Genomic DNA, 27,156 nt, shown 5'->3' with positions numbered 1-27,156 from the left:
GGCAATGCTACAGGGAGCTCATACAACATGACGAACAAGAGTAGAAATTGTTCATACAACACACTCCATGTACTGCCGATTGATAACATTGTTGCTCAGTACGTTGACTATTATACTCACAAGTGATGTGGCATTTTGGATACTTACATATGCATACGCAAGAACACATCACTCTTATAATCATAGATAGTAGGAACTGTAGATGCTGGAGAATCCGAGACAACAAGGTGCAGGGCTGGATGAACACGGCAGGCCAAGCAGCATCATAGGAGCAGAGAGGCTGACGTTTCGGGCCTAGACCCTTCATCAGAAAAGGGGGAGGGGAAGGGGGTTCTGAAATAAATAGGGAGAGAGTGGGAGGCGGATAGAAGAGGGATAGAGGAGAGGAAACAAACAGGTCGAAGAGGCGGGGATGGAGCCAGTAAAGGTGAGTGTAGGTAGGGAGTTAGGAAGGGGATAGGTCAGTCCAGGGAGGACGGACAGGTCAAGGGGGCGGGATGAGGTTGGTCGGTAGGAGATGGAGGTGCGGCTTGAGGTGGGAGGAGGGGATAGGTGGGAGGAAGAACAGGTTAGGGAGGCAGGGACGAGCTGGACTGGTTTTGGGATGCAGTAGGGGGAGGGGAGATTTTGAAACTTGTGAAATCCACATTGATACCATTGGGCTGCAGGGTTCCCAAGCGGAATATGAGCTCACTCTTATAATCATATTGGAATTATATTAGATGGGACTGTAAGATGTTGATGAACCAAGTAGGATTTTACAATAATAAAAACAGAAGTTGCTGGAAAAGCTCAGCAGGTCTCGCAGCATCTGCGAAGAGAAATGAAGCTGAGCTTTTCCAGCAACTTCTGTTTTTGTTTCTGATTTACAGAATCTGCAATTCTTTCGGTTTTTATTAGGTTTGTACAATAACCCAATCACTTTCCAGTTACCATCAATGGTACCAACATTTTCCAACCAGATTTTTTAAAATCGCTGTGGCGATATCTGAACTCAGATTGTTCAGATACGAATCCCCTGATTACATAGGCCGCTGCTAGGTAAGAAAAACAATTTTTGAAAAATGAAGGTGATAATCTGCAATGGAAAACAAAGTGGCAACTCATGAAAGTGAGTGGGAACAGATGGAAAATAACTAGAAATGTGATAAAAACGAGAGGTTATAAATCTTTAACAGGGGTGGATTTTTGAAAAAAAATGCGCGCACAAATAATGCCCAAAATAATTGGGGCGATTCACTGAAAACACGTGAGGGTTTACTGCTTCAACTGTGACAATATTTCCCGTTGCGTTTGGAAAATAATTCACCTCAATCGGTAATAACGTAGATAAGCGATCAGCCTTCTACTAGTCCCTCACTCCATCAGTCACTCCTTCTCCTCGGGACTAAAAGGAAGCCCTTGCTCACCCTCCCGAGAGAAGAGCAGAGCCTCCCGTTTCCATTGACGACAACCGCCGGTCTCTGGGTGGGTGGGTCGAGGTTAGAGGTTAAGTGGCGGGTCACGTGTCAGCTCGCCAACATGGCGGTGCCAGGTCCTTAGGAGGAGTTTGCGTTGGCTGCTGCTATCTCTGTCACCGACAGCTGAAAAATCATGCACGAGGGCAGCAAAACGAAGAATATGTTTTTGACTCGAGCGCTTGAGAAGATCCTCGCCGATAAAGACGTAAGGAAAACTCACCATACCCAGCTCCGCAAAGCCTGCGAGGTGGCCTTGGGTGAGTTTCCTCGTTCGGTTGTGAAAGAGGAGAGACTTGCAGGAGTGAAAATTGAGCCTCGAAATCTGCTAAACTGCCTTAATTTGCTTTACCGAGGCACGGATTTGACTGGCATTAATCTCAACTGCAGGGTCGTAGAACTGTCTAACTTAACCAGGCTAAGGCCTTCCACCGGTTTGTTCGAGAATTTCCCCTTATACTTCCGCGATTAAACCGTATTGATTGGCATCCAATTGAGACATCAGCTTGGAAAGTTGCCAGCATGAATGAGATATATAATACGTTGCAACTGATTACAATTAACCGGATTCGAGCTTTTCTGACATTTAAAACATTGACAGATAAGTGTATTTGGCGTGAGACCCTTTTTTGTTTTCAGGTTTTGACCCATGTTGATAATGCCTAATTGAGAGTCAGAATAGGTCTTTTAGTGTTGATGCTTAATTTAAAAAAAAACTGAAGTAGTGCTTGAGAAATTTAAAGTTTAAATTTTTGCTGCCTGGTAAATGTTGGCTTTGAAATTACAAGACTGGCCAAGACTCTGGTGTATCTGCCTAGACTAGGAAATAAATAGCAAACAAATGCTGCTTCCTTCACCCATTTATGTATTTCTGTTGTAAAATGTCCCACACCACCCCATGTAAATGAGCATCTTTGGCAGTCTGTTCAATGTGTTCACTTTTTGTAAGTTTGTATTATCACTGTTAGTGACAGTAGTGAAATAATCCTCATCTTTAAATTTGTTTTTGAAATGAAATTATGTGTATTTTACCCAGGACACAATTATCCAATTAAAAACTGGACAAATGTGTTGTACATTAGTGTGTGCAAGTTACTCAACTAACAGTAGATGTAAGGCTATTTTGGTGAAATTTATGTATTTTTAAAAGCTAATAATGGGCTGAATCTCCTATGTTCCAAGACGGAAAGTTTTGTACAAATTTGTAAGGGACAAGTCAATGAATTGTGGCATAACATGACACATTTTGTTGCAGATGAAGTTTTTAGTTTGTAATTTCTAGATGACCTATTAAAAATGTTAATTATGCATATGGTACCTATAGGGCCCTGGTACATAATGTCTTAACATTGACAAAAGAAATACTTGGTTTACAAAGTGTCTTGAATGATCAGTGTCCCAAAGTGTTTGCAACCAATTAAATACTTTTGATGTGTCATCACTGCTTAAATGTTGGAAAATGTGGAAGTTAGTTCATGCAATCAGTCGTCCCAGAAAACTGCCATGAGCTGATATCATCCACAAAAACTTGTGTTTACGTTGTGCCTTTTAATATTAAGCTATGTAAGGATATAATATGTATGCTCTTTGTGGGTGTTTTAAACAAATTTGATGGGGGGTGGAGATTCAATAGGGGGTGATGCACAGGTAAACAGAAGAAAAACAAGTCAGTGTGGAAGACTGTGTATATAGTCAAGTTAAGGCACGAGGGAGCACAGCAAGGCTGGATGGTATTTATTGCAAGGAGCCTTGAAAATAAGGCAGATGAATTGAAGATACTGATTAATTCATCCAGTCATAAAAGGTCTATAGCACAGAAAAATACCCTTTGACTCATCAAGGCTGCACTGGTCAAAAACAAGTATCTAGCTATTCCATCCCCACTTTTCAGCACTTGGACAATAATCTTGGATGCCTTGGCATCATGCAAATTCATATCTAATTAATTAAATGTTACGACAGTTTCTGCCTGTACTACATTTAAAGGCAGTGAGTTCCAGATTCCCACCATTGTCTGGGTGAAAAAAAAATTTCCTCATATCCTATCTAAACCTCCTCCCCTTAGTTTAAATCTATGGTCAGTGAACCCTCCATGAGGCAGAAAAGTTTAGTTCCTGTCTATCCTATCTATGTCTCTCATTTTTTTTACATCTCAATCATGTCCTCCCTCAGCCTCCTCTGTTCAAAGGAAAACAACCCCAGTCTATCCAATGTCTTCCCAACTAAAGTTCTTCATCCCAGGCAACATTCTGCTAAATCACCTCTGCACCCTCTCCAGTGCGATCACATCTCTCCTGTAATGTGGATTCTAAAACACAATGTTGTAGCTGTGGCCTAATTACGTTTTCTACAGTTCTAGCATAACCTCCCTGCTGTTAAACTCTGTCGCAGCTAATAAAGGCAGGTATCTCATGCCTTAACTACTTTATCGACCTATCCTACTATCTTAAGTGTTTCTTGATAATGTGGAGTGAACTAAATTGGTTGAAGATTGGAATTTGAGATGCTATGGACCTTCAAGAGGAGGCTGAGATCATTCGCACTTTTGAATGAAGTTCTTCAGCCTGTTTAAGCGTTTAAGTCCTATGATGTAGTTTCACCTGGTTGGCATCTCAGTTTAAGGTGCGTCTGGTACTGCTCCTAACGTGCTGCTGTACACTCATTAACACCAAGCTAGGGGACCACTCTGGTTCAATGTTAGAGAAAGGGACATGGTAAATAATAAGGTTACAGATTATGATGGACTACAATTCTAGCACTACTGATAGCTCACGACAGGAGATCAAGTTTTGATCTGATGGAAATATTCATAATCTTTACTGTTTGGGAGAGTGATGGGGTGTACTTATGGTGAAGACAGGATTTTGTATCCACAAGGACTGTGCATTGGTCACTTCTATCAGCAGTGTCATAGACTGGTTCATGTCAAATAAATAAATTGGTGAATATGGGAATGTGTACTTGGTCCTACTGTGTTGGTTCTCTCATCACCCAATGCGAGGCTTTGCTCTTCAGGACAGAGTAAGCCATGTCGGTAGTGCTATCAGTTCACTCTGCACATTGATGTTCATCAACCAGAAGACATTCTTGCAGGGTAGTGATGAATGTGGAGGAGTACTGGGGCATCAGCTGGCAAAGCACAACAGGGGTCAATCAGCAGGACTCTCCATGCCCATATTTGAGCTGATGCCGCAAGATTTCATGGAGTGCAGTTTCAATAACGATGACTTCCACAGTCACATTTCCCTTCCTGGACTTACGGCGTATAATACTATCACTGTCATGGAGGCCTGGTTGATGCTGGACTTCAGGAGAGGACGATGGTATAGAATGTTCAGGTGAGACTGGGAAGGTGTACAAAAAAAAGTGATGTTGCTGCATTGATCAAGGAATTCATTGCTCTAATAAGAAATGATGATATCTTGGGCTCTTCAGCTGAGGCCATATTGGTGGAACATAAAAATAAAAACTGTGATCATTGTGTATTATAGTCTGCCAAAAAGTCAGAGAGAGAGAGAAGGACAACTATATAAGCCAATTTCAGAACTGTTTAAAAAAAATAGTAATTCATAGTGGATTTCACTTTTCCAATAATTACAGAAATAAACAAAGTGTGAGAGGATTACAAGAGATGGGATTCTTAATCTTTCAGGAGAGCTCTTTAAATCAGCACATAGAAAATTCTGCAAGAGGTGGTATGATGCTAACGTTAGAGAACAAAACAGGGCAATTGGTTTGAAGTGTCAGTAGGGGAGAATTTCAGTAATTTGTCATATTAACCATTTATTTGGTACATTCAGTTCTTCACTTTCTCCAACCAGAGAATGCTCAAAGAAAATCAGATAATGTTACGACTTCTGAATTGACTTTTTTTTTTGTCAACCAAGAGCCACAAGCTGAAATTGACAATCGGCAATTTATTTTGAAGTGATGTTCTGGATTGATATTTCTGTGCTAATTGTTACCTTGTTTGGATCTGTGACCTCTACTTTTAAGACTAAATAGCCAAATATGATAAGTTTGTTCAATATTAGCTTAAAATAGCCCTTTGTTGCTAGGGAACAATATTATGGTTGTTTTCTTTTTGTACCAAGATTAAAATGTCTACCTTGTTTTGTTGATAGGAATCAGTTGATGCTCTTAGGTTGGGCCTTTACTTGAGTTTAGAAAATGAAAAATGATTGAATTGAAACATAAGATTGTGAAGGACTTGGCATATGAATGCTGAGATGTCCTTCTCCTCATGAAGGAACCTAGAACTGGTGACACAGTTTCAAAAGAGGGTGTCTCCCTCTTTAAGATGGAGATAAGGAGGATTTTCTTCTGTTTTGGAATTATCTATGGCTAGAGAGTTGTGGAGTCTAAATCATTGAATATATTTAAGAATGAACTTAAACTTCTGAACAAGAGGACAGCCAAAATTTCTGGAGAATGTGCAGATGTGTACAGTTGAAGTCATGCTTTTATTAAAAAGGGTTGCAGTTTCAGGAGGGAGTATGACTTCCTCTTCTCCTGGGTTCTGAGAATGGGTCACCGGACTGAAATATTAACTGTTTTTTTTTTCTTCACAGATGCTGCCAGACCTGCTGAGCTTTTCCAGCAACTTTGTTTTTGTTGTTCTTCTCTTATTCATTTTATTTCATGTGAGAGTTAATGCTGTTGATTCACCTCTGAATACAAAATGTTGCTGCCTTTTCACCTATCAGCTTTCTCCAAACAAAGAGTGGTGATATATTTAAAGATTTTGAATGGCAGTCCAAGAATATCTTTCATTTCAGTGTAAAATGCAGGCACTTGACTGATCTGAAGAGTGAATCAATTTTTTTGCATTTTTATCAACAGCCATTATGTAAGTTAGCTGAATGTAGAAGACTGAGGTTTAAAAAAAAGTACATTCAGGTGATTAACAGAATAAAATTCAGTCATTCCTGAACAAAAAAGGAGCAATGAGAATGAGATAACAAGGTGTAGAGCTGGATGAACACAGCAAGCCAAGTAGCATCATAGGAGCAGGAAGGCTGACGTTTCAGGCCTAGACCCTGAAGTGGGGGAAGAATGTTAGTAACAGATGAACTTAACCACAAAAGGAGTAGTGGTGACAAATGAATGGAAGAAGTAGAGTAAGCTGATACAATCAAACAGATGACAATAGTGGGAATGCAGAGAAAAGGGATGCTGCTCAGACCTATTGATTTTTTGTTTTTTCCCCTTAAACTAGATGTCCCTGGGAGGGAGTGCACACGATACCGTGTGTGAAGATAAGTCCATCTCCAACTCCCCATTATGCCTGGAAAACAAAAAGCACTGCAGGAGTAGAATCAATGCATTCTGAATTTTGTTCATCTGTATATATGCGCAGTTCGTATTCCCACTGTGACAGCTGAAGCCCATATGATGTGACTATTGAACTTTGATCAGAACCAAATTTATTGTCAGCTTAACAGAATATGGTTTAACATATAAAGAACGCAGCACTCCATAACTGCTGAGTAACACAGAGGATCCATTTTTTCTTAAGTTAGCAAGTAAATCAATTTTTTTAAAAATAGAGACTCATGAACATAGAATTTTGTTGATCATACTGAAGTTTCTACTTTTTATGTTTTAATGACCTGGATTTGCAATCACTGGTCCATCCTTCTCGCGGCATTGCACAACAACCTTTGGTTATCAGGTGTGCAGGAATCTCTTTGGGAACCTGGGATCCAGGCAAACAGCAGCTTTAACCAATTAAATTGAAGGATTTTATTTGAAGCATGCAGAATCTAAATCAGGATGAATTCATTGCAAAACCATTGATAGTGAATGAAAATTTGAAATTTAAACAAAAAAACTATATTTTGATTCTTAATTTTGAGAAAAATCATTGAGTGAAACTCCTGTACTGGTACATCTTAATGGCAGACTAATTGTTCCTAAATTATGACTTCCCACTAAGTGAAAAATTCTACTTTTACAATGGGGTGGAAAAACCCTCACCTTTTTTTCTGGTGTTTTTAATGGGCATCTGGCATTTGGATTGCATAAGCTTTTGTGCATTTAGACACCTAATCTTGCAGCTAGGTTCCAGTGTAGGGAAGTTCTAAAGGAGCAGAGCAAATAAGCCAGCAACTTGCTGATCTATATATTTCAATTGCATATGTGCAGATGTGGAAATAATTGTCCATTACTCTTTATAACAAAGAGCGTTCTTATTCTTTTTGCAAAATATGAGCTAAGATGTCTTTGTCACAGTTTTGACTCCACTCAATGGAATTTGCTTAGTCAACTGGCATCTATCTTGTGTCCCTTTAAAATAAAACCACTGTAATAAGAACCGTGGAGGTCAACTATACTAAGAAAGTTAAATTTCAAACCACTGAAGATCCAAAAATGCACAGTGAGGAAGTATTCAACAGAGGTTATGGGATGTGTTTTCTGTAAATTCTTGCCACAATTGAATTGCACATGGGGAATCCTCAACGTATTTTTAGGTTTGTAATGAGAAGATTTCATTGTGGTAAAGCAAAATTTAACTATGTTGGATGTACAATTAAAATCCCCCAAAGGGCACATTTTAAATAGAGAATTGGGTTGTGTATTGGATGATGTTTTAGGAGTTCTTAATTTACAAATCAAGGTGGCGAAGGATTGAGTGCAGACTTGTGTCCAACATTCACCATGTAGATGGACAATTTTCTGAATGTGGCTGACATGTTTTCTTTTGGCCATTGTTTTGCTGTCCGATGTGATTGTGCGGCTGAGTGGAGAGGGCTTCAGGCAGGTGGGTCGCACTGAAGAACAGGTCAGAAGCAGCAACAAACGGATGTAAAAATGAGATCCATCCTGATCTTTGCTTCCACAACCACAGATATACTGAAGCTGTGCAGTCCTGTCACATCATTTGGTGACATTTACTTTATTCACTTATGGGATCTGGGTGTCACAGGTAAAGCCAGCATTTATTGCCCATCCCTAAATGCCCTTGAGTTGAATTGCTTGCTGGACCATTTCAGAGAGTAGCTCAGAGTCCACCACACCCCTGTGGGACTGGAGTCACATGTAGACCAGACCGGGTAAGAATGGCAGATTTCCTTCCCTCAAGGACATGAAGATGCTAAAAGCCCATTACACGTGATTTCATGGTTATTGTTAGGCTAGCTTTTTGGCTCTGCAAATTAGGCTTTCGCCATCTGCTTTGTTGGGATTTGAAGGTAAATCCCCAGAACATTAGTCAGGGGTTCTGAGTTACTAGTCCAGTGTAGTTATCCCTGTGCCATTGACTCCTTTTAATTAGTGGTGGGCAATTAAACAACTAACAGAAGAAGGAGGTTCTACAAATATTCCCATTTGAATTATGGCAACAGAGCCCAAGATACTGTGCAAAAGACAAGCCTGAAATATTGGTGACAGTCTTCAATGAGAAAAGTCAAGTTGGCAGTCCATCTCAACCTCCTCCTGTGGCCCCCACCATTACAGATGTCTGTTTTCAGCTAATTTATTTCACTTCATATGATGCCAATAAGAATAATGGGATAGGGATGCTTTTTTCTGGCTGGAGTCATACCTAGCCCACCAACTTGTCAACAGATAGAGAAGCAGCCTTTACCTGCATGCAGCAGATCTGAACAACATTGGGGCTTGGGCTGATAAGTGGTAACTGACATTAATGCCACATGTGCCAGGTGATAACTTGCTCCAAAAAGAAAATCTGACTCCCTCCTTGTAATATACCATAACATTGCTATCACAGAATTTTCCATCATCAGAGGTCACCACTGACGGAAATTTAATTGGACCAGACATATTAACAATGTGCAGACAAGAACAAATCAGAGGCTGGTTATTCTGCAGCAAGCTACTTATCTGCTAACTCTCCAAAACTTGACCCATCTACAAAGCTGAAGGGAGGAGTGTAAGGGAAAACTCTGCGTGTCTGGAGGGGTGCAGCAACTGTCAACATTCTGAAGCTCTGCACCACCTGGGAGAAAACAACACACTTAATTGGCCCACCATCTGTTACCTTAAGCATTTACTCTTCCATCACTGACGCATTGTAGCTTGTGTACGCAGTGCATGCAAGATATTCTGCATCAACTTGCCAAGGTTTCTTTGACAATATCTATCAAACCTGTGAACAGTATTCTCTTGGGGAAGAAGGGCAGCAGCCATGTTGCAACACAGCCACCCACAAACTTCTCTCCTAGGCACATCATCTTGACTGGTGTTCCTGCTCTCTTGTCATAACAGAAAAGGCTGGAATGTAGAGCTGAGCATCAACAGATTGGCTGTGGTTTCATTGAATGTGGAGTAGACTCCAGGCTAAATGGCCTTATTGTGCTTCTATGTCTTATGGTCTTTGCCAACTTCATTTCTGTCTCTTGTCTTTGGTATTATACCTGATCCTGCTCTTGTCTCTGCTTAAGTGCAAGGCGCAGACTTGAAAGGTCATGATGTCAGCTATTTTAGAAGTCCTCTGCCAGATTGGACGAAACCAAATAAAACATTGTTCTGCTCTCGTTTGCCAAAACTGCTGTCTGCTGTACTTGCAATGCAGAGATAACCCCCCACTTCTTTGATTCTTCAGTATGGTTCACAGAGAAATCAGACTCCATGTTAATTCTTTTGTCTCCATAGATCCTGCCTGACTTGCTGTGTTTCTCCACCACTTTGTTTTTATTTCAGACTTTCCAGCATCTGCTGTAATTTGCTTTTGTCTTAATTTTAAAATTCTCTTTTTTTTGTTTTCAAATTCCTCCATGATCTTGCCCCTCCATATCTCGCATCTCCCCTAGGCCTACTATTTGAAGTATCTGCACTTAACTCTTACCTTTTGAGTAGCCCCAATTTTATTGTTCTTGTTTGTTCATTGGATGTGGGTGTTGACCATGTTATTTTGGATCAGAAGTCAGTTTAAAAAGGCGAGACCTGGTAAATGTGGCAAATTTCCTTTCTCAAAAGCCATTAATGAACCAGGCTGACATTTGAAAAAGCTATTAACTGTAGTTTCATGGCCGTTGTAATTGAGGGTAGCTTTGAGTTGCAGGTTATAAATTTCAACTACTGCCCAGGGCCAATGCATTACTTGTCCAGTGACATTGCCACTGTAGCACAGTCAGTGATCATGTCTTCACTTGCTTTAACTCTAAGCTCTGGCATCCTCTCTACACTTTTGCTCCTTTAAGACATTCCTTAATAGCTACCACTTTGGGTATGCTTATGACCATCTGCTTCATCCACAGCAGATGTGGCTCAGTGTCTTATTCCATAATGTTACAGTGGAGCGTGTTGGAATGCCTTTGTGTTAAAAATGCTGTATAACTATAACTTGTTTCTTTTAATTCTATGTCTATGATGTTAGTCCACAACTATATCAGATCATCAGTAATAAGGAATCTAGTTTGTCACTTTTTTGGCTCTGTGGTTTATAAAATGATAGCTAATGTTACTGCTCCATAGGCTCAAAACAGTGTATCTGAGCACTATTAGTAGCAACATGGGCTCAAAGTTACCAATGAGTGAGGTTGTAACAATCTCAAAACAAAATAGCCCAATTGTCCTAAATGCATGGGGATGTGGTAATTGAAATTTTTGTTGCTGGCTTATGATATCTGTCAGTCCAGAAGCAACACATTGGATTCCAAAAATTTTGTTTTATTTCAACAAGATGTTTGTTATATAGATGCATCTTCTGTTTATAGTTGTATTGGTTTAATGAGGTAACTGTACAGTTCAGTTCAGAACTTTGATTGAAATTAGATCTATGTTTATTTTTAGGGTTAATGAGATACAGTTGTTGGGAAGTCTTGTAGGATGATTGAGAAGTGCGGTTTTAACATATTTGCAGAAATAAATACTGTTAAACTTTTATTTCCTTAAAATTGCAACTTCCCTTACTCTCTCTTTTTTAGTACAGGTAAAGTATTAGTTCAAATAGTTGAAACATGACACACTAAGAAATTTTGTGAGAACTTAACTTAACCAGACTCTGATGCAATCAACAATGAACATAAAACACAATGATGGAATTATACATTCCCATTCTATGTTCCTAAACTTCTCTCTCAAATTGTGTAAATGTATCTGTGTCTGTTTCCAAGCACTATGATTAGCAGATGGAATATTTGACTGATTTTAGTGAGTTTGTGAACCATTTCTGACAACTTCTGGCTTTATGCGACTATTTTTCATGTTTCAGTTATGTTAAATCCCAAAGTTTGCCCCCCTCCCCACACCTACCGACTTAATTACCCCCTCCAACCTACATTATCTCACCTTCGGAGAGCTGATGGGATCTTAAAATGGGAATGAGCAGAACCAGGGTTAGGAAAAGAGCCGGCTCTCTTTCTGAGCTTCTCGCACTCTCGCTCTTTTTTCTTTCTCTGCACCCGATCACAAACTCTGCCTTTTCTCAGCTCTTTTGCTTCCCTTTCTCAATCTTTGACCATAAGCAAGGAAATTGAGAGATATTAATAAATCCTAGTTCAGCAACTGAAATATTCACAATTCTTGACTAAACAATTTTGAAGGATCTTGAAGCCTTCGAGAGACTGCAGTAGATAATAACTAGAAAGATTACTAATGGCAGGTGATTTTTTTTGGTTGAAGGGACTTGACTTCAAACAGAGTTGATCAAATTAAATGAAGAGGTTTAATAGAGATGTTCGTAATTCTATAAAACTTGAAAAATCTTTTCAGTTTAAGTGGATGGTAAGACCAAGTGAGATTTCTAGTCAACAATCTGATGGAAAGAAAGTTGAGTGCCATCACTGTTTGTAGCTCCTGCAATAGTCATGTAAAAGTGTTTCCATGATAACTCGGGCTCCTTCTGGTTTGTATGGCTCAGTGGACTGGTCGGTGTGTCTAGATTTAGATCAATTCCAACAGCAAGAGGTTTGATCCCTCCTCCATCTGGAAAGGATTTGGTACTTGTCTCCTTACCCTAAATGTGGTGGAGATCACGGCATTGAGTCAGACCAAACTTCCAGACGAGGATTCAAAACAAATAAGGAACAGGCTTCTAATTGCAAGAGAATTGGTAACTAGTTGTTTTTGATTGAAGGTGACTGGCAGAAGAATGAGAGGTGATGAGAAATTTCTTGACAGTGTTATTTTACTGTGGAATGTGTCCCCTAAATAAGTGATGAAAAAGTCTGGTTGCTGGGAAAAAATTGCAGCATGTGGCTGTGTAATTCCACCAATGTCTTGGGACTTGTAGGCACAGGTGTAGTTGGTAGCTCCCTTGAACTAGCAGTGATAATTTTGGGGAAAAAAAGTATTAACGCTCAGACCAAGATTTGAGAGGTCCGATGTCTACAACCAGAAATCTGAGGTTGTTCACAGGCTAAACTTTTTCAGTTGAGTTTAGAAGTTTGTTCATGTTTTAGGTTTTTCAATACTTCATTTGTTTGATTTCTGCATGGACAATTATTTCCATTGGCATGTCAAGTTACTGTGGATTTTATATCAAGATGGAATATACAATCGTGAGTGCCATACTGAGGAACAAGCATGTTATGTTAAAACAGCCAAGTCTTTTGGGTGATCCGCTTAGTGAGGATTTAATGTGTACTTCATGGTGCAGTCTCATGTTTCCACTTAAGGGAATTTCCTGGGATGACTGATACTTGCTGTGCAATCCAGATTATAAAGAAAAAGAGGGTGAATGTACTTGTCCATCAAGCTGTACACAAATCTTCATGTAAGCCGTTGACCCAAAAGACTCAACTGTTTTGAATTTAGTGTTCTTGTTCTTCAATACAACACTCATGATTGTACCTGATCTTCCTTACCAGAGTCCTGTTGCAGCATAGCTAAGAACAGATGTCATATGGGCAGGAGTAGAATGAAGGATATGAGCTGCTATCTCCAACCCTAAAAGGCAGTCCGTTAAACCAGTGCTGCATAACATTAATTTGCTTTTTGATTGGATGTGATTAAACATTGAAGGTGACTTAGTATATTGGAAATTAAACAAAATATTCTCAATCACAGATGTGAAAATATTGGTGTATTTTGGCATTTGTGTAAAATATACCAAATACCCAGTCCACCCATGCCTTAACCTGTCAAAATTATTAACATAATTGGAAGCTGAGTAGTCCACTGTTGCATTGTGAATTCACAGCTTTATCTGCCTCGACATTCTGTATTATTATAGGAAAAATATATAGAAACAAAGGCCCATGAAAGTGTCATCCCATGGTAAAAGGTCAAATACTTTTCATAGAGAGACTTTAGATATTGGATTAAAATTGATTATTTCCTGAAATAAATCAATATGTGCACTAATTTGAGATGGACCAAGAACACTATCTTTGAACAATGAATTTCAGATTTGATATAATTTGGCTAACTAATGTTATTGCATTTTTTTAGTATTTTTGTTATTTTAATAGTCCATTCATAAACTTCCAAACTGCTTTGCAATACAACCCCATTTTGACACCTAAGTTGCATGATCTGAGACATCATCAAAAACAAAACTACGTAGATGTAGCATGGTGACTTTCCATGCATTATTAGAATTTTTTTTGTATGAAGACTGCTTCAGTTCTAATTCAAACACAAATCAGTGCCTGCTTTTGACTGGCGTAAACTACCTGCTATTGGTGTTCTGATTTTATAATTTGCTCACAAGAGAATAATGCTTTATATAGCCATTTCTATACCTTCAGGCCTGAGGAATTTAGTGACGTTACATTGAGGGGGAAAGGAGTAGATAGGCAAGAAAGGACAAATTATGTGGGGGTAGTGCAGGTTGCTGAAGATCTGACACATATGTAGTGTAATTTGCAAAACCTTGCTTGAAGATGTTATATTCCTGTAGTCTTGGATTTTTGTTCAGCTGTTTTATGTTTTTGTGAAATTTGGGCTCGATAGCCCAAACTTCTAAGTGACCTGGTGTGGCCAGCTTGCCCTGCAATGTCTTTTTAGACTGATGTGAAAGGTTACAGAAATTCACTTTGCGCTGAATATAATTTGCACTTGAATTTCTTCTGTTTGTGGTAATTTGGCGGATTTCAGATGCATAGAGCTGAATAGCCCCGTTTAACACAGCAGAAACTCCAAAGGCATTGAATTGAAGTGCAAACAGAGGAGTGAAATTGAACTAATGAGCTTGTATAGAGAAAAGTATTGGTGCAGGCATATTGCCTGACTGTTGTTTTACTATTTGCAACATGCTGACTTGAACTGAAGTCCTTGAACCTCTCTTGGACCTTTTTAAAATGTCAATGTTACTGTTATCTATGTTTAGCAACCTGATGAACTATTGTAATAATTCTCTGCATTTGGTGGTTTTTGGCTGATGTAATCATATAAACAATTCCAACTTGGCATTAATGCTGATTTCTATTCTTGTGCTGCTTATATGTAATCGTACTCAACTGGTTGCTGTTGAAGGCATGAATGTGCTCTTACTGCCTTTGAAACTCTTCAGAGGCATACCACTGCCTCACTTTAAATTCTTGCCATTGTTTGTGTCAGTACTCCTTTAAATATCCAAGCTGTAAAATGATCCTCTAATGGTTATGTTCAAGATTTTATATGGCAGTATATATACTGAGTGGAAATTTTTTGAACTTAGTGCAATTCATAAAAAATACTGTTGACGCCCTTGCCTTCTCCAAATGCCAACTGCTAATTTTATTTTTTCCTCAAGAATCTATTGCTTCCCTGGATTCAGAACGATCCTGTGGTGCTGATTTTTTTTTTTAAATCACATTGGTTAAAAATGTACATTTTGAAGTTGTAATACATCTTCCAATAAGTCGCAGGGTAGACAATGGCCGAGTGGTATTATTGCTAGACTGTTAATCCAGAGACCCAGGTAATGTTCTGGGGACCTAGGTTTGAATCCCGCCGTGGCAATGGTGGAATTTAAATTCAATAATGATCTGGAATTAAGAGTCTAATGACGACCATGAATCCATTGCTGATTTGTCAGGAAAAACCCATCTGGTTCACTCATGTCCTTTTTAATAGAAGGAAATCTATCACCCTTGCCTGGTCTGGCCTACATGTGACTCCTGACCAACGGCAATGTGGTTGACTCTTAATTGCCCTCTGGGCAATTAGGGATGGGCAATAAATGCTGGTCTAGCCAGTGATGCCCACATCCCATGAAATGAGTTTTTAAAAAAATATATACCTGAGCTGCTTGTTCATGTTTCTCTTTGGCCTGAATGTTGTGCACCTGACAGATTCCTGGTTATTTGGCTAAAATGTCAGGCTACTCATTATGGCTTCCACTGAAGATTCTCCATTTTCATCATTTTAGTTTTTGGCACCATAGCCTTTGTGTCCTGATCAAGTCTTGCTGCAAAATTGTGCATGTTTATGTATGACGTGATTGGACTTGGCTGTTTGTCTCCTGTGATCTGGCATTGTCCTGTCACAGTCCATATAAACAATGGCCATTTGGTCAAGAGATTGAGCAGTATCTTTGCACCTGTATCCTTGTAAATAGTTATTGTTTTGAAGGATGTGAATTTGCAAACAGGAAGCTGTCAGCATTTACAATAGCTTGATGAAGTATTAACTAGATTTGCCATGCATTTTTTTGGTCCTCCTGACCGTGATGGTTATCACAATGCAGGCTTTGTCCAGTTCTTCTTTTTCTCATTGGTAATGACTAGAAAATGCAATTTACAATACTGATGATGCTTAAACTTTAAGGCAGCTTAAATCCATACAAGAAGTTGAGCTATATAAAAAGCTTTGTTTCTGTGCTGAATAACATATCCTGAATAACACATCCTGTTCCTCAACTACTTCTGTTGAGTTTGTCTTCAAGTATAACTTCAGTTTTATATTGTGACAATGTGAAAACCATTAGAAATGGATGAATTTAAATTTTCTAATTTACGCTATTTGTTTGTAGATCTAGAATATGTTTAACTATATCACTAATCTGAACCTAAACCACACTGAAGTCAACTGATTTGTTATAAATGATCAGTGCATTATCGGTAACTGGTCTAACTGAATGTGGTCTGAAGGACTGATCTGTTTTGCATAGCCACTGTCATTTGGAATAAAAGTAATATCGAGTTGGAGTTTATGCAAAGGTGACTGTTGAACATAGAAATGTGGAGCGTTTACAGCACTGAAGGTATCTGTGCTGGCCGTAGTTTACGGAAGCTTTTGCAGTGCTACTTTCTTCGTAAATTTGTTGGAAGTGTGGCCTATTGAGTGATGTCCTTGTATTACCTAACTGAAAATTGTAATTCCAATTTTTTTTTCTCTTCAACAGAAGAAATAAAAGCTGAAATAGAAAAACAAAGGTAAGACATACGGTTTCTATTACTTCTGAGAGTTGATATATTTTAACTTTACTATGACTCAAATGAGTGTTCCATTTATGCTGCAGCATGTAGCAGTCTTCACTCTGAAAAGTACACAAAACATTTGTGAAATAACTCCACAAAGGCCAGCATCCCATCACCAAGTCACCATTTATTTACAAGTGCATAGTACATGACGCTGACCCAGCTAGGTCGGAGTCAGCTGCTAGAGTGACCAGAACCCCTGACACTCCTGTTTATTTGTCAGCTAGGATTCCCTGATTGGTCTGTTAATCTGGTCAAATCGGGGAACTCCTACTCCGTGAGGTCCTCCCAGCTGACCTTGTTCGAATCACTACGATTACCTTTTCATATGATTTCACTAGGGATAGCCAGAATATTTGTAATAAATATTTGAATATTTTACACTTTGTCCAGTTCAATTTACAACAAAGTCTGCAGTAAGGTATCTTTTAAATTTCAACAGATTGATGTAAATAAGGAGAACGTGACAAATCTTCATGTATTGTAAGAAAGTAGAGTTTTGTTTCGGTTTCTAATGCATGTTACTTCCCAGTTAATTGATTTCGGAGCTATTATTTTACTGTTTTGCTGAGTTTTTGGAAAATTGATCTGATTACAAATATTCTTTGAATTTCTTAATGAAGTTATTCAACCATTCCTTTAATTTGCTCCCCATTCTGTAGTGCTGGAGAGAAAAATGTCTCAACACTGCCAAGGGCAAACTTCATAGAGGCTGATAAATACTTTCTTCCATTTGAGTTGGCCTGCCAATCAAAATCCCCTCGAATCATCAGCACATCTTTGGACTGCTTGCAGGTGTGTAAAATTGCATATCTAAACATGCTGCTTAGTGTTGCAATAAAATATTGAACAGCTGATCTACCCTTGGACAATCTGGACATCTTTATTCCTTCACAAAAAAAGCATCCGTTGTACACTGCTTTATAATGTAATATGTGCAATTAATATACTATCCTTTGGAAATTATTTATTAAATCAACCTCCTGCAGATTACATTGGATTAGTTCAGTCTTGTTTGTCTACCTTTGTAAGACCTGGAATTTCATTTGGGGTTCAACCCACTATGCAAACAGTTTGAATAAGTTTCAATAATTTAATGTTAACCTGTCAAAAATGGTATTTAAATTGCGTTCAGCAGTGGGTTACTATCAGGAAGAGGATTTTTTAATAAGTGATATTTCAACCCTTAATGCAATTATATCATAAGTTTATTCCGTCAATGTTGTCTGTGTTATTTTAAAAAATAGTCAGACAGAAATGTAAAAAATACTTCTAAAACCTGCGTTGAGTTCAATTGCATAGACATTGTGTTCAACTGTTTAGAAGAATAAGTAGTGTTTCGGTACATAAGTGTTCAGTATTTTTACTGAAAATTTGTAAAAGTTGGTTTTAAAAGTCTGAAATACAAATCTGTATGTCGTCTTAATGGATATGAGTTTTTAATGTTTAATAACTTTTAAAATAAAGTAAAATCAATTTATAGCACTTAAGTAGAAAGAAGTTTTAACTAATTCAATATATTACTATCACTGTACCAGAGTTGTGATAATTTATTCGAAATGGAGTACTTTCATGGAAAATGTAATCTGCTGTAAATGTTGCCTATGTTGACTGTATGTGTGAAATCTAAGCTAACTAATTTCTTTGAGAAATTGAATACAATTTCTCAATATTTTGTTTTCTAATACAGTACCAAGTCAGCTTCTCAGTGTAATGCTAGCAAGATGATGTTATCTGCATCAAATGATTTGTGTAAGAAAGCTGTATTTTCAACAACTTGGTCTGTAAACATAACCATAAAGTAATTTTCGATAGTTTTGGAACTTCTTTGTGATCTTGTCCAGCCCTACAACCGTCTCAATGTTCCCTTCCTTTGTTTGGTCTCTTTCTTTCACTTTGTCCCGCCATTTGATCTGTGCCTCTTCAGCTGCTCATGTTCTGGAATTTCTTTTCTAATCCCTGTGAAGTCTGCCTTGCTCTCTTTCAAGAACTTCATTAGATCTCAGCAATCAGATCAAGCTTTTGTTCATCTCCAAATACCTCCGTTTTGTGCTTAAAACTTATTTAATTGATTACTTCTGCATCAAGTGCCTTGAGATGTTGTTCTGTTTTTACATCTCCCCGATTGTCTCATGTCATCATGCTTTCTTTCACTTATTGTAGCACTAACTTACTCATTTGTATGATGTGAGGGCAACCTGCAACACACCAGGTGGTCTTGCCAGAGGTCAAGCACAAGTACTGGCAGATCTGCAAGAGAGGGAGTAGAACCCATAAATGGATTAGCATATGAAAATGATATCAGTCATCGAGCCATACAATCTTTATGTTTGAAATCAGCAAATATGATCTGTTATGTCAGATTTGATATGTAATGGTTTGGGTGTAAATACTGTACTGTTACTGAGATATTTCTGGGAGGAACTTGGAACAAAATGCCTGAAAGGATTCTAGAGGCAGAAACTCTCTCCATGTTTAGAAAGTATTTTGATGTCTACTTGGAAAACCATCACCCTCAGTGCTAGGGGTCTAGTGCACCAAAGTGGTATTAGGCTGGGAAGCCCTTTGTATCCTGATGTGGAAATGATGGACCAAATGGTCATCCTCATTTACTGTGAAGTCTGTTATGTTGTCTCTGTTATATACCTAGATTGCTTGTGGAATTACATATTTTTATTGGTAACTTCTCTTTGTTACCTGGACCATGCCCTTTCTTCCTCCATATCCGTATCCCTAGTGCATTACGCAGTAGTTAGTAATTGGTTACTCATGTTCTAATTTGATATGACTTTTGAAAAGTTGTTTTTCTCTCCGCTGTTTTAGGATCCAGTTCTCAATATTTTGTCGGTATATGCGTCACTGACAACACTGTTTAACAATCTAAAGAAACTTTGTATCTCTGATCCAAACAGAAAGATGCACCAGCAGTTCTGCTGAAAATAGTAGGGGAAAGTTGAAGCTCGAGTACTTTTCAGATCTGTAAGAGAGGGAGCAGAACCCAAAAATGACTGAGGCTGATCATTAAATCAGGAACTCAGTGATAGTAACCTAAATGGATCCGTACGTGAAAATGACATCGGTTTTGGATGCAATTTTATTTGCCACCATGTTGAGAAATGGTGAAACGTGATCCGCCTTCAATGTTCATTAACATGTGCACTTGTGTCTTTGATAGAAACTGATAGCATATGGACATATCACGGGTAATGCCCCAGACAGTTCAACTGGAAAGAGATTGATCGATAGAATTATTGAAACCATTTGTGGATGTTTTCAAGGAACTCAAACAGATGAAGGTGTTCAGCTTCAGATAATTAAGGTGTGCCTGATATTTCAACCAGTTAACTCAACTCGTTGTTGACTGTCAACTCAGAATTGCACTATGACGTCAATACCTAGTAATTTTTAAAAAATGCCTACCTGAAGTATTCATAACAAGGGCCACAGTCCCTATGGTAAATTTAAAATGCTGTTTGTAAGAGAATGGAAATGTTTAAATTGGGGCAGAGACCCTTCAGCTCTTTTGATGAGTGATGCAACCCATCTGAGCATTTCTCTACTTCAATTGTTTTGCATCATTAGATAACTGAGCATATAACGACGCAAAGTTTCAATTAATTGTTTGTGATGAGTACTAGTATATTTCTAAACTGTACAACTTGAAATAGAGAACAGATATTTATTTATTAAGCAATGATGCAATGTTTTGTATAGATAAACCCTCCATGAAAAATGGGTGTGAATGTGTACATTGGTCTGAAAATGACAAGGCTTCAAAGGAAAATGAAACTAAATTAATAGGATTAAATGAGTGCAGTTTCCATGAAACAGACTTTTTTCTTCACTGCTTGTTTATCTATTGCTCATCGTTTAGGCACTACTTACTGCTGTGACTTCAACTCATATTGAAATCCATGAAGGAACAATCTTGCAGACTGTCCGGACCTGCTATAATATCTACCTAGCTAGTAAAAATCTCATTAATCAGACTACAGCAAAAGCTACTTTGACACAAATGCTCAATGTTATATTCACAAAGATGGAAAACCAAATGGTATGTATTTAAGTTAAACATCATAAGTTTTGGATCTGAAGTTTTGTTTAAACTTAGCCATTCTATTGCTGAAGGCAGCATACAATAGATATTTGGAGCAGAATGTCCTGAAGGTTTTATAGCAACAAAACATTGCAGAATCTGCTTTAAGTTGAGCATGACCTATTTCCAGCATCATTCTTGAGAGGATCAGGCTTAGGGATGATTTACCCCTTTTTCCCAGTGTTTCCCCAATTGACTTCCATTTTACCAATTGGAGAGATGGTGTAAATTAGAGAAGAAAACAAATTGTTTAATGCAGTTCACCACTTGAGATGCAATGCAGCATCCTTCAAACTTTCAGGGAATTGCTTTCTCAAGAGACGAAAGCTGCTTTATTATCATGTCAAACACTTTTTTCATTTTTATCTTAACCCAAGTTGGGTTTTGTGCATTATAAAGTTTTTTTTTTTTTTTTTTTTTTTAAATTGGGATCAACTCTTCTTGATTTTTAAGGAGTACTGTTGCAGCAATTGTTTGTAATAATCTTCCAGTTATTTCACAATAAATGTTTTCCACATGAGCAACCTACAGTCAAACAACCTGAACTGTTGGCTTTATTTCTACAGTCGTGGTTTATTACTCAGTCAGCATTTAGTCGTGTACTTGAGCTGTAACCTTCTCAGTATGGAATATTTTCACTTGTTAGTATAACTTGTTTTATGAACATTTAACTAACCATGTACAGGAGTCATATAAGACTATTAGTAATGTGGAAGTGCTGAGATTTGATGCTGAACCTGATATAGTTACAGTAGTGTTCAAATCAGCTTTGAAGGGTCAACTAGCTCTGAACAGTTCATTTAAACGTGGAATTGAACAAGTGTGGTGTGTCCATAAACCACACTCTTTCTCAACACAATCAATTGTTAATGGCTATTGAAAGTATTCAGCAGGTTTGTCTCTTGGGCTAGTGAATTCAAGGTGGAACCATGCAATACAAACACTGCACTGTTTGCAGTACTAAAACTGCAGTTTCTTCTCCCAAGCAAGACTTGCAATCCACAGTCAGCTTCAAATGCATAATTCTGTTTAAAATGTTTATCAAGATTATTGAAGTTGCAATATTCAGGGATTAGAACCAAGTGACGATTGTTTGAAGTCATAGCTATAACTTGAGGGTTTTATTTTAGACCTCTGTAACTTTGAATAAAATGTAGGTCATATCAACTTGAAATAACTGAAGGCTTGAAAGCACTGTTAGAAATTTGTTTGTACCTTGGGCTTCTAAGTAAAATTCTGCATTATCATAACAGCAGTATATCTAGAGTTGGGATTATAGGGGCATTTTCAGGATGGGAATTTGTAACTAGTGGTTTGTCACGGAGACTGGTGCTGGGGCCACAGTTCATTGGTACATTAATGACGGAGGGCAGTGAATGTGCAACAGTCAACCTTTGTGGATGACGTGCAAATCGATGGGGAGGCAGGTAGTGAGCATGACAGTCTGCAGAGGGACGTAGATGGATTATGTGAGTGCGCAGATACTTGACAGATGGAATATAATGTGGGAAAATGTTAGGTTATGCAGAACGTATAGAGGAGCTGAATATCACTTAAATGGAGAAAGCTGCAGGGCAAAGGGATTTTCGAGTCCTTGTGCAAACTAGCATCTGAATTCAGTAAGTAATAGGGAAGGCAAGTAGGAATGTTGGCCTTTATTTTAAAGGAAATTGAGTTTAAAAGTAGGGAGGTTTTGGTGACACTAAACAAAGCACTAGTTGCACCACAGCTAGAATACTGTCAACAGTTTTAGGCCCCTTTTTGGGGGAGAGGTATACTGGCATTGAAGGTAGTCCAGAAAAGATTCTCTAAGTTGATACTAGGTATGGAGGGACTGTTTTATGAGGAGAGGTTCAACAGATTAGGCCTTCAGTTTTTTGGAATATAGCAGAAGGAGAGGTGACTTTATCAATCTATAAGCTGCTTAGGGGACTTGACAAGATAGATGGGGAAAGGTTGTTTCCCCTTGTGCGAGTATCTAGGACCAGAGAAGATCATCTCAAAATGAGGGGTTGTACGTTTAAGCCGAGGCTGAGGAGGAATTTCTTCTCTTGATGGTAGTATACTTGTGAAATTCTTCACCACTGATCTCCGAGGCTGTCTCATTGGGTAGATTCGAGGCTACGTTGTTAAGGTTTTTTTTATCAGTAAGGGAATCAAGGATTATGAGGAAATGACAGAAAAGTGAAGTTGAGAATTATCAAATCAGCCATGATCTGATTGAATGGCGGAACAAACTTGATGGGCTGAATGGCCTGCTTCTGTTCCTACATCTTTTGCATGGTAATAACTTTGTGCATCCTCTCTCATGTATAGAATTGACTTCTAACAGAAAACACAGGTGTTGCTGTTAATCATGCTTTTTGGTATGCACTCAAACAGTACGTTAAAGTCTAAATATTTTTGGGCCCTCTGAACAAAAATGATTATCATCACGTTGCAGCAAGTTACTAAATGCAATACTACTCAGAACCAGAACCAGCTATTGATATAATTCCTCCATCTTGGTCCCCATTCCCGCAGACAGATTAGTTATTGTTCAAAAGACAAAAATTAGACAATTTTTTTCACATTGGAAATTGACTGTTTCTTTGCAGGTACATGAAGCTAAAGACCAAGAGAAAGCTAGGCAACAGCAGCAACATCATCTCCAGCAGTCTCCTGGACCTCACAGTTTAGTTGGATCTCCACAACTTGATAGCATCGAACAACGTTCTACCAGACTGGTTTCAGCAGAGACGGAAGCAGATCAGATAAATACCATGCAACAAAAATCTCAAGATGGTGTTGCAGAGATGGAAAATGGGACAACAGTAGACAATGTAGAAGGTGACCGTGTGGAATGTGATCAGTCTTCACATATTACAGGTGCTCATCTTTACTTGAGAGTTAACTGAAACATATTATTTTTAATCCTGCCATGACGTGTAAGACTTGCAAAGCAATAGAATTCCAGTTCAGAATATCACTGATATGAATCTATTCAACTAAACACAGCTTAAATTTGTGATGTATCATTTAAAATGTGGTGTTAATAATTCTCAAGAAAGGAACAATCATGTAAGCAAGCAATCAAGTTGACTTCAGGAGGAGGAATTGCCATTTAAATGTAGCAGTGTTACTTCAAGTCTATAGCAAGCCACTTAAAGTGGCATTGTGCTCCAGGAGTAATAGAACTCTGAGCTGATTGTAGTCTCCACTACAGTCCTCAGCTCTGTCTTAAATGTGCAACTGCTTATTCTGAGCTTATGCCCTCTGGTCCTAGACTCTCCCGTGTGGGGAAACAACCTTTCTGCATCCACCTTTTCAAGTCCCCACTAATCCCCCACTCCAGTGATCTTTTAAACAGCAAAACTCTTTTTCTTCCAGTTCCTGATACTGATGAAGTTTTGGGTTTGATTTGTAAACTTTGAAAGCTTTCTCAGTCAATGATTGGGAGTTGCTGGTAGCTCAATAGACCGGCCTGTGGATCAGTTTGTTTTTCAGTTTGAAGCGTTTTTGCGTATGAGTTCAATTCCGTTGCTGACTTCAGATTGGTCAGCTTCAAATAAGCATTTTTCTGTTCAGCTATATTTGAGTGTTTTGGTTCATAATTCTTCTTGTGTATTGTCCCATGGGCTGGTAGACCACAGGTCCATCTTAGCTATCCATTATAGCAAATCTTTATCATAGACTTACAGAAGAACCATTTTACTAAAGGAATGAAAGGTAATTGCAGACCTCCCCTCATCACCCTGGAGCAGCATTAACAGCAATTTAGAAATAAGGTAGTTGTTAAGCACAACAGAAGTAAAACAAAAGATCCTGGTGCTATCACAATTGTTCAATTCTGCGAAATGTTTCAAAGTGATTAATGGATTCTGCTATTTCAAATGTATGTGTAATTGCCAAAGTCCAAGCTTAATGTGCTTTCAAATAATAAAATGATACTTCAGTGTACTTAAGTTTTTATCTGCTTTCTGTCACGGTCGATGATGTGAGTTACTATTTCAGATTCTAACCGCTATGCTTTAAATTAAGGGAATGCAGATGCAAGTTCAGAGGAAGATGTGAAAGCAGAAGATATTGTGGGACAAATATTGGAGGAAGTAGTGGCCGTTGTGACTGGAGGTAGCTAGTGCGATCTTGATAATATAGTTTTCCTTTGGTTTCAGTTAAAATAGTCACTGAATGACTGACTCACAACATAGTCTTACATGATGCCACAGTACTGTTTTATTACCCACTGCATCAATTTTTATTTCAAAGAACTCTCATTTGAAGGTGCCATTCTAGACTGGGTATATCTTGTGTGAGTTGTTGCCAGACCACTTGAATGAGTTTAGAATAGCGCATTTGATTGGTTTGAGCAAATGTCATTTAACGTTAATGTCTCCTTTGTTCATAGCTTGGCCTTACCCTCAAACTAATTGTTTTTGACAAAAATGTATATTTTAGTTATTTTAATCTAACTGTTCTGATGCTTTGACACACCTGTGTGGCAGGTGAGATTTGATCCCAGAACTTCTGGCTCTGAGGTAGAGGCACTGTCAACTGCATCTACAATGTACACTTTATCTTTTGTTTAATTAGGTTTGTTATTGTAACTAACTGTGTTTATCATCTGTTATTCCAAAGACACCTGCACAGATTGAACATATTCAAATCAGCATTGTTCTGGTGTGTTGTAATATTCTGTGCAAGTTTCTGTGGTGGCGCAATACATTATAGCCTACCAATCCATTGCACAGTTTTATTTTACATATCCTGATAGCTACAGTAATTTCTGAAAATATTTTTGAAAGCAATTAATTTGTATACATAATATAAGCTTACTTTTAAATAGGCATCTTGATTCTTAAAACAATCTAACAAATCTGTAGCAATTGATGAAACTTGTTTAAAGTTGATTCAACATAATTGTATTAATTATCTTAAGCTTTGAAGAAATGCCTAAAGACTTGTGCTTTGACACACATTGCAATGCAATTTAATCATTTGAATGAGAGCTTTTATAAGATACTGAAATGCATTTATACAATTTTCTCTTAACTGAAGTAAACTATGTAGAAATTATTTTTTTGTAACTTTTTTTTGCTTAAGAGGCAGAAGCAAAAGACCGTGAAAAAAAATCTATGGAAGCAGCTTTAGAAAATCCGGCTCCTGTTAACTGCACTGAAAGCATTCAAACCAATGGTATCCCTGACGAATCATTACCACAGCCTGATGGTACCACATTAATAGATAGGCAATCTGCACCCTATAATGTTCAGGTAAGGAATCTAATTATATTTTTGCTGTGATCCAGAATCTATCTTTTTCAGTGTTTATTCTGTGTTCCCCAGCTGGAGCTGCAGTTCCAACTGGTATAATTGTCAGAAACCATGTGTGCACCTATTTATTTGAGATGTATTCATGGATGCTGAAGTTTCATTATCGTAGGTTGGCTTGAATCAAGCATGCAGATGTTATGTGGGTTATTTAGGAAAAAGAAGGGGGCAAGTGGTTTTCTTTTTTAGTTCAGTACATTGTGCGCACCTGAGAGAATGCCAGAATTCTGTTCTTACCTGGTCTGTTGGATCCTGCTCTACTTGCTACTGAACAATTCTTAAAGCCTTCTGGAAATTTCAAGTTTTAATGCACCGCTCAGAAGTAAAAGCTTCCTTGTTCATATTTTCAATTTGTTTGGGACGCTCAAGTGAGTTTTTCATGGAAGATATTTGTCATTCAGCAAAGCATTATAGACAAATGTGATCACCGCATCTAGTTTAGAAAATCGATCTAAAATTTTACGAGTCCAGTCTGCTTTCAGAGCTCTTCCAGATCTGGTCTGCTGTTCTTACAGGCTTCCCATATCTCACCATGCACTTTACATTCTTGCAGAAGTTAACAGATTTCTTGGCAAGCTGTGTTTGTTGTGATGTTGTCTCTTATAAAATAACTGCATGATTGTAGTTGATAGCTCATCTTTTAACTGTCTTAACTTTACTTTAGATTCCAAAGCATCCCGACGTATTCTGCGTGACATCCATTTTCTTTGATAATGATCATTCCCATCCATATTTCAAACCACCAATTGTTTTTTTCGACTGGCATCAGCTCCATGTTTTTATTTTAACATGCTTCGACTCATGTACCTCTTACCATGATGGAATGGCTGAGTTACCACATCTTAGTACTCATGCAGATCTTGGTTTTTTTTTTTAAAAACTTGTTTTTTTTCAAATGAAACTAGCAGCTATCATCCTTTTACTTCAGCTGCAGCTTTTTTGTTTAAGAACATTCTTCGCAGTCCTCTCCTGGTCTCTGTCTC

The 27,156-nt window shown here is 38.2% G+C and overlaps 1 protein-coding gene across 3 annotated transcripts in view; it reads left to right on the top strand.

Moving 5' to 3' along the window:
* Positions 1 to 1,385: 1,385 nt before the first annotated feature.
* The window catches only part of LOC109927740 (brefeldin A-inhibited guanine nucleotide-exchange protein 2), an 89,883-nt gene continuing 64,112 nt past the window's right edge, over positions 1,386 to 27,156 (top strand). For all 3 annotated transcript variants that reach the window (XM_048608112.1, XM_020527745.2, XM_048608113.1), the window contains exons 1-8: positions 1,386 to 1,717; positions 16,693 to 16,723; positions 17,431 to 17,563; positions 19,944 to 20,087; positions 20,643 to 20,822; positions 23,462 to 23,732; positions 24,885 to 24,974; positions 25,947 to 26,116. In XM_048608112.1, the coding sequence (XP_048464069.1) occupies positions 1,594 to 1,717; positions 16,693 to 16,723; positions 17,431 to 17,563; positions 19,944 to 20,087; positions 20,643 to 20,822; positions 23,462 to 23,732; positions 24,885 to 24,974; positions 25,947 to 26,116 (1,143 nt within the window). In that variant the 5' untranslated portion in view covers positions 1,386 to 1,593. The remainder of the gene's footprint in view (positions 1,718 to 16,692; positions 16,724 to 17,430; positions 17,564 to 19,943; positions 20,088 to 20,642; positions 20,823 to 23,461; positions 23,733 to 24,884; positions 24,975 to 25,946; positions 26,117 to 27,156) is intronic.

Source organism: Rhincodon typus, chromosome 19, assembly GCF_021869965.1.
Source record: "Rhincodon typus isolate 14 chromosome 19, sRhiTyp1.1, whole genome shotgun sequence".
Taxonomy (NCBI): Eukaryota; Metazoa; Chordata; class Chondrichthyes; order Orectolobiformes; family Rhincodontidae; genus Rhincodon; species Rhincodon typus.
Note: the sequence above shows the minus strand (reverse complement) of the source record. Positions and strands in the feature narration are given on the sequence as shown.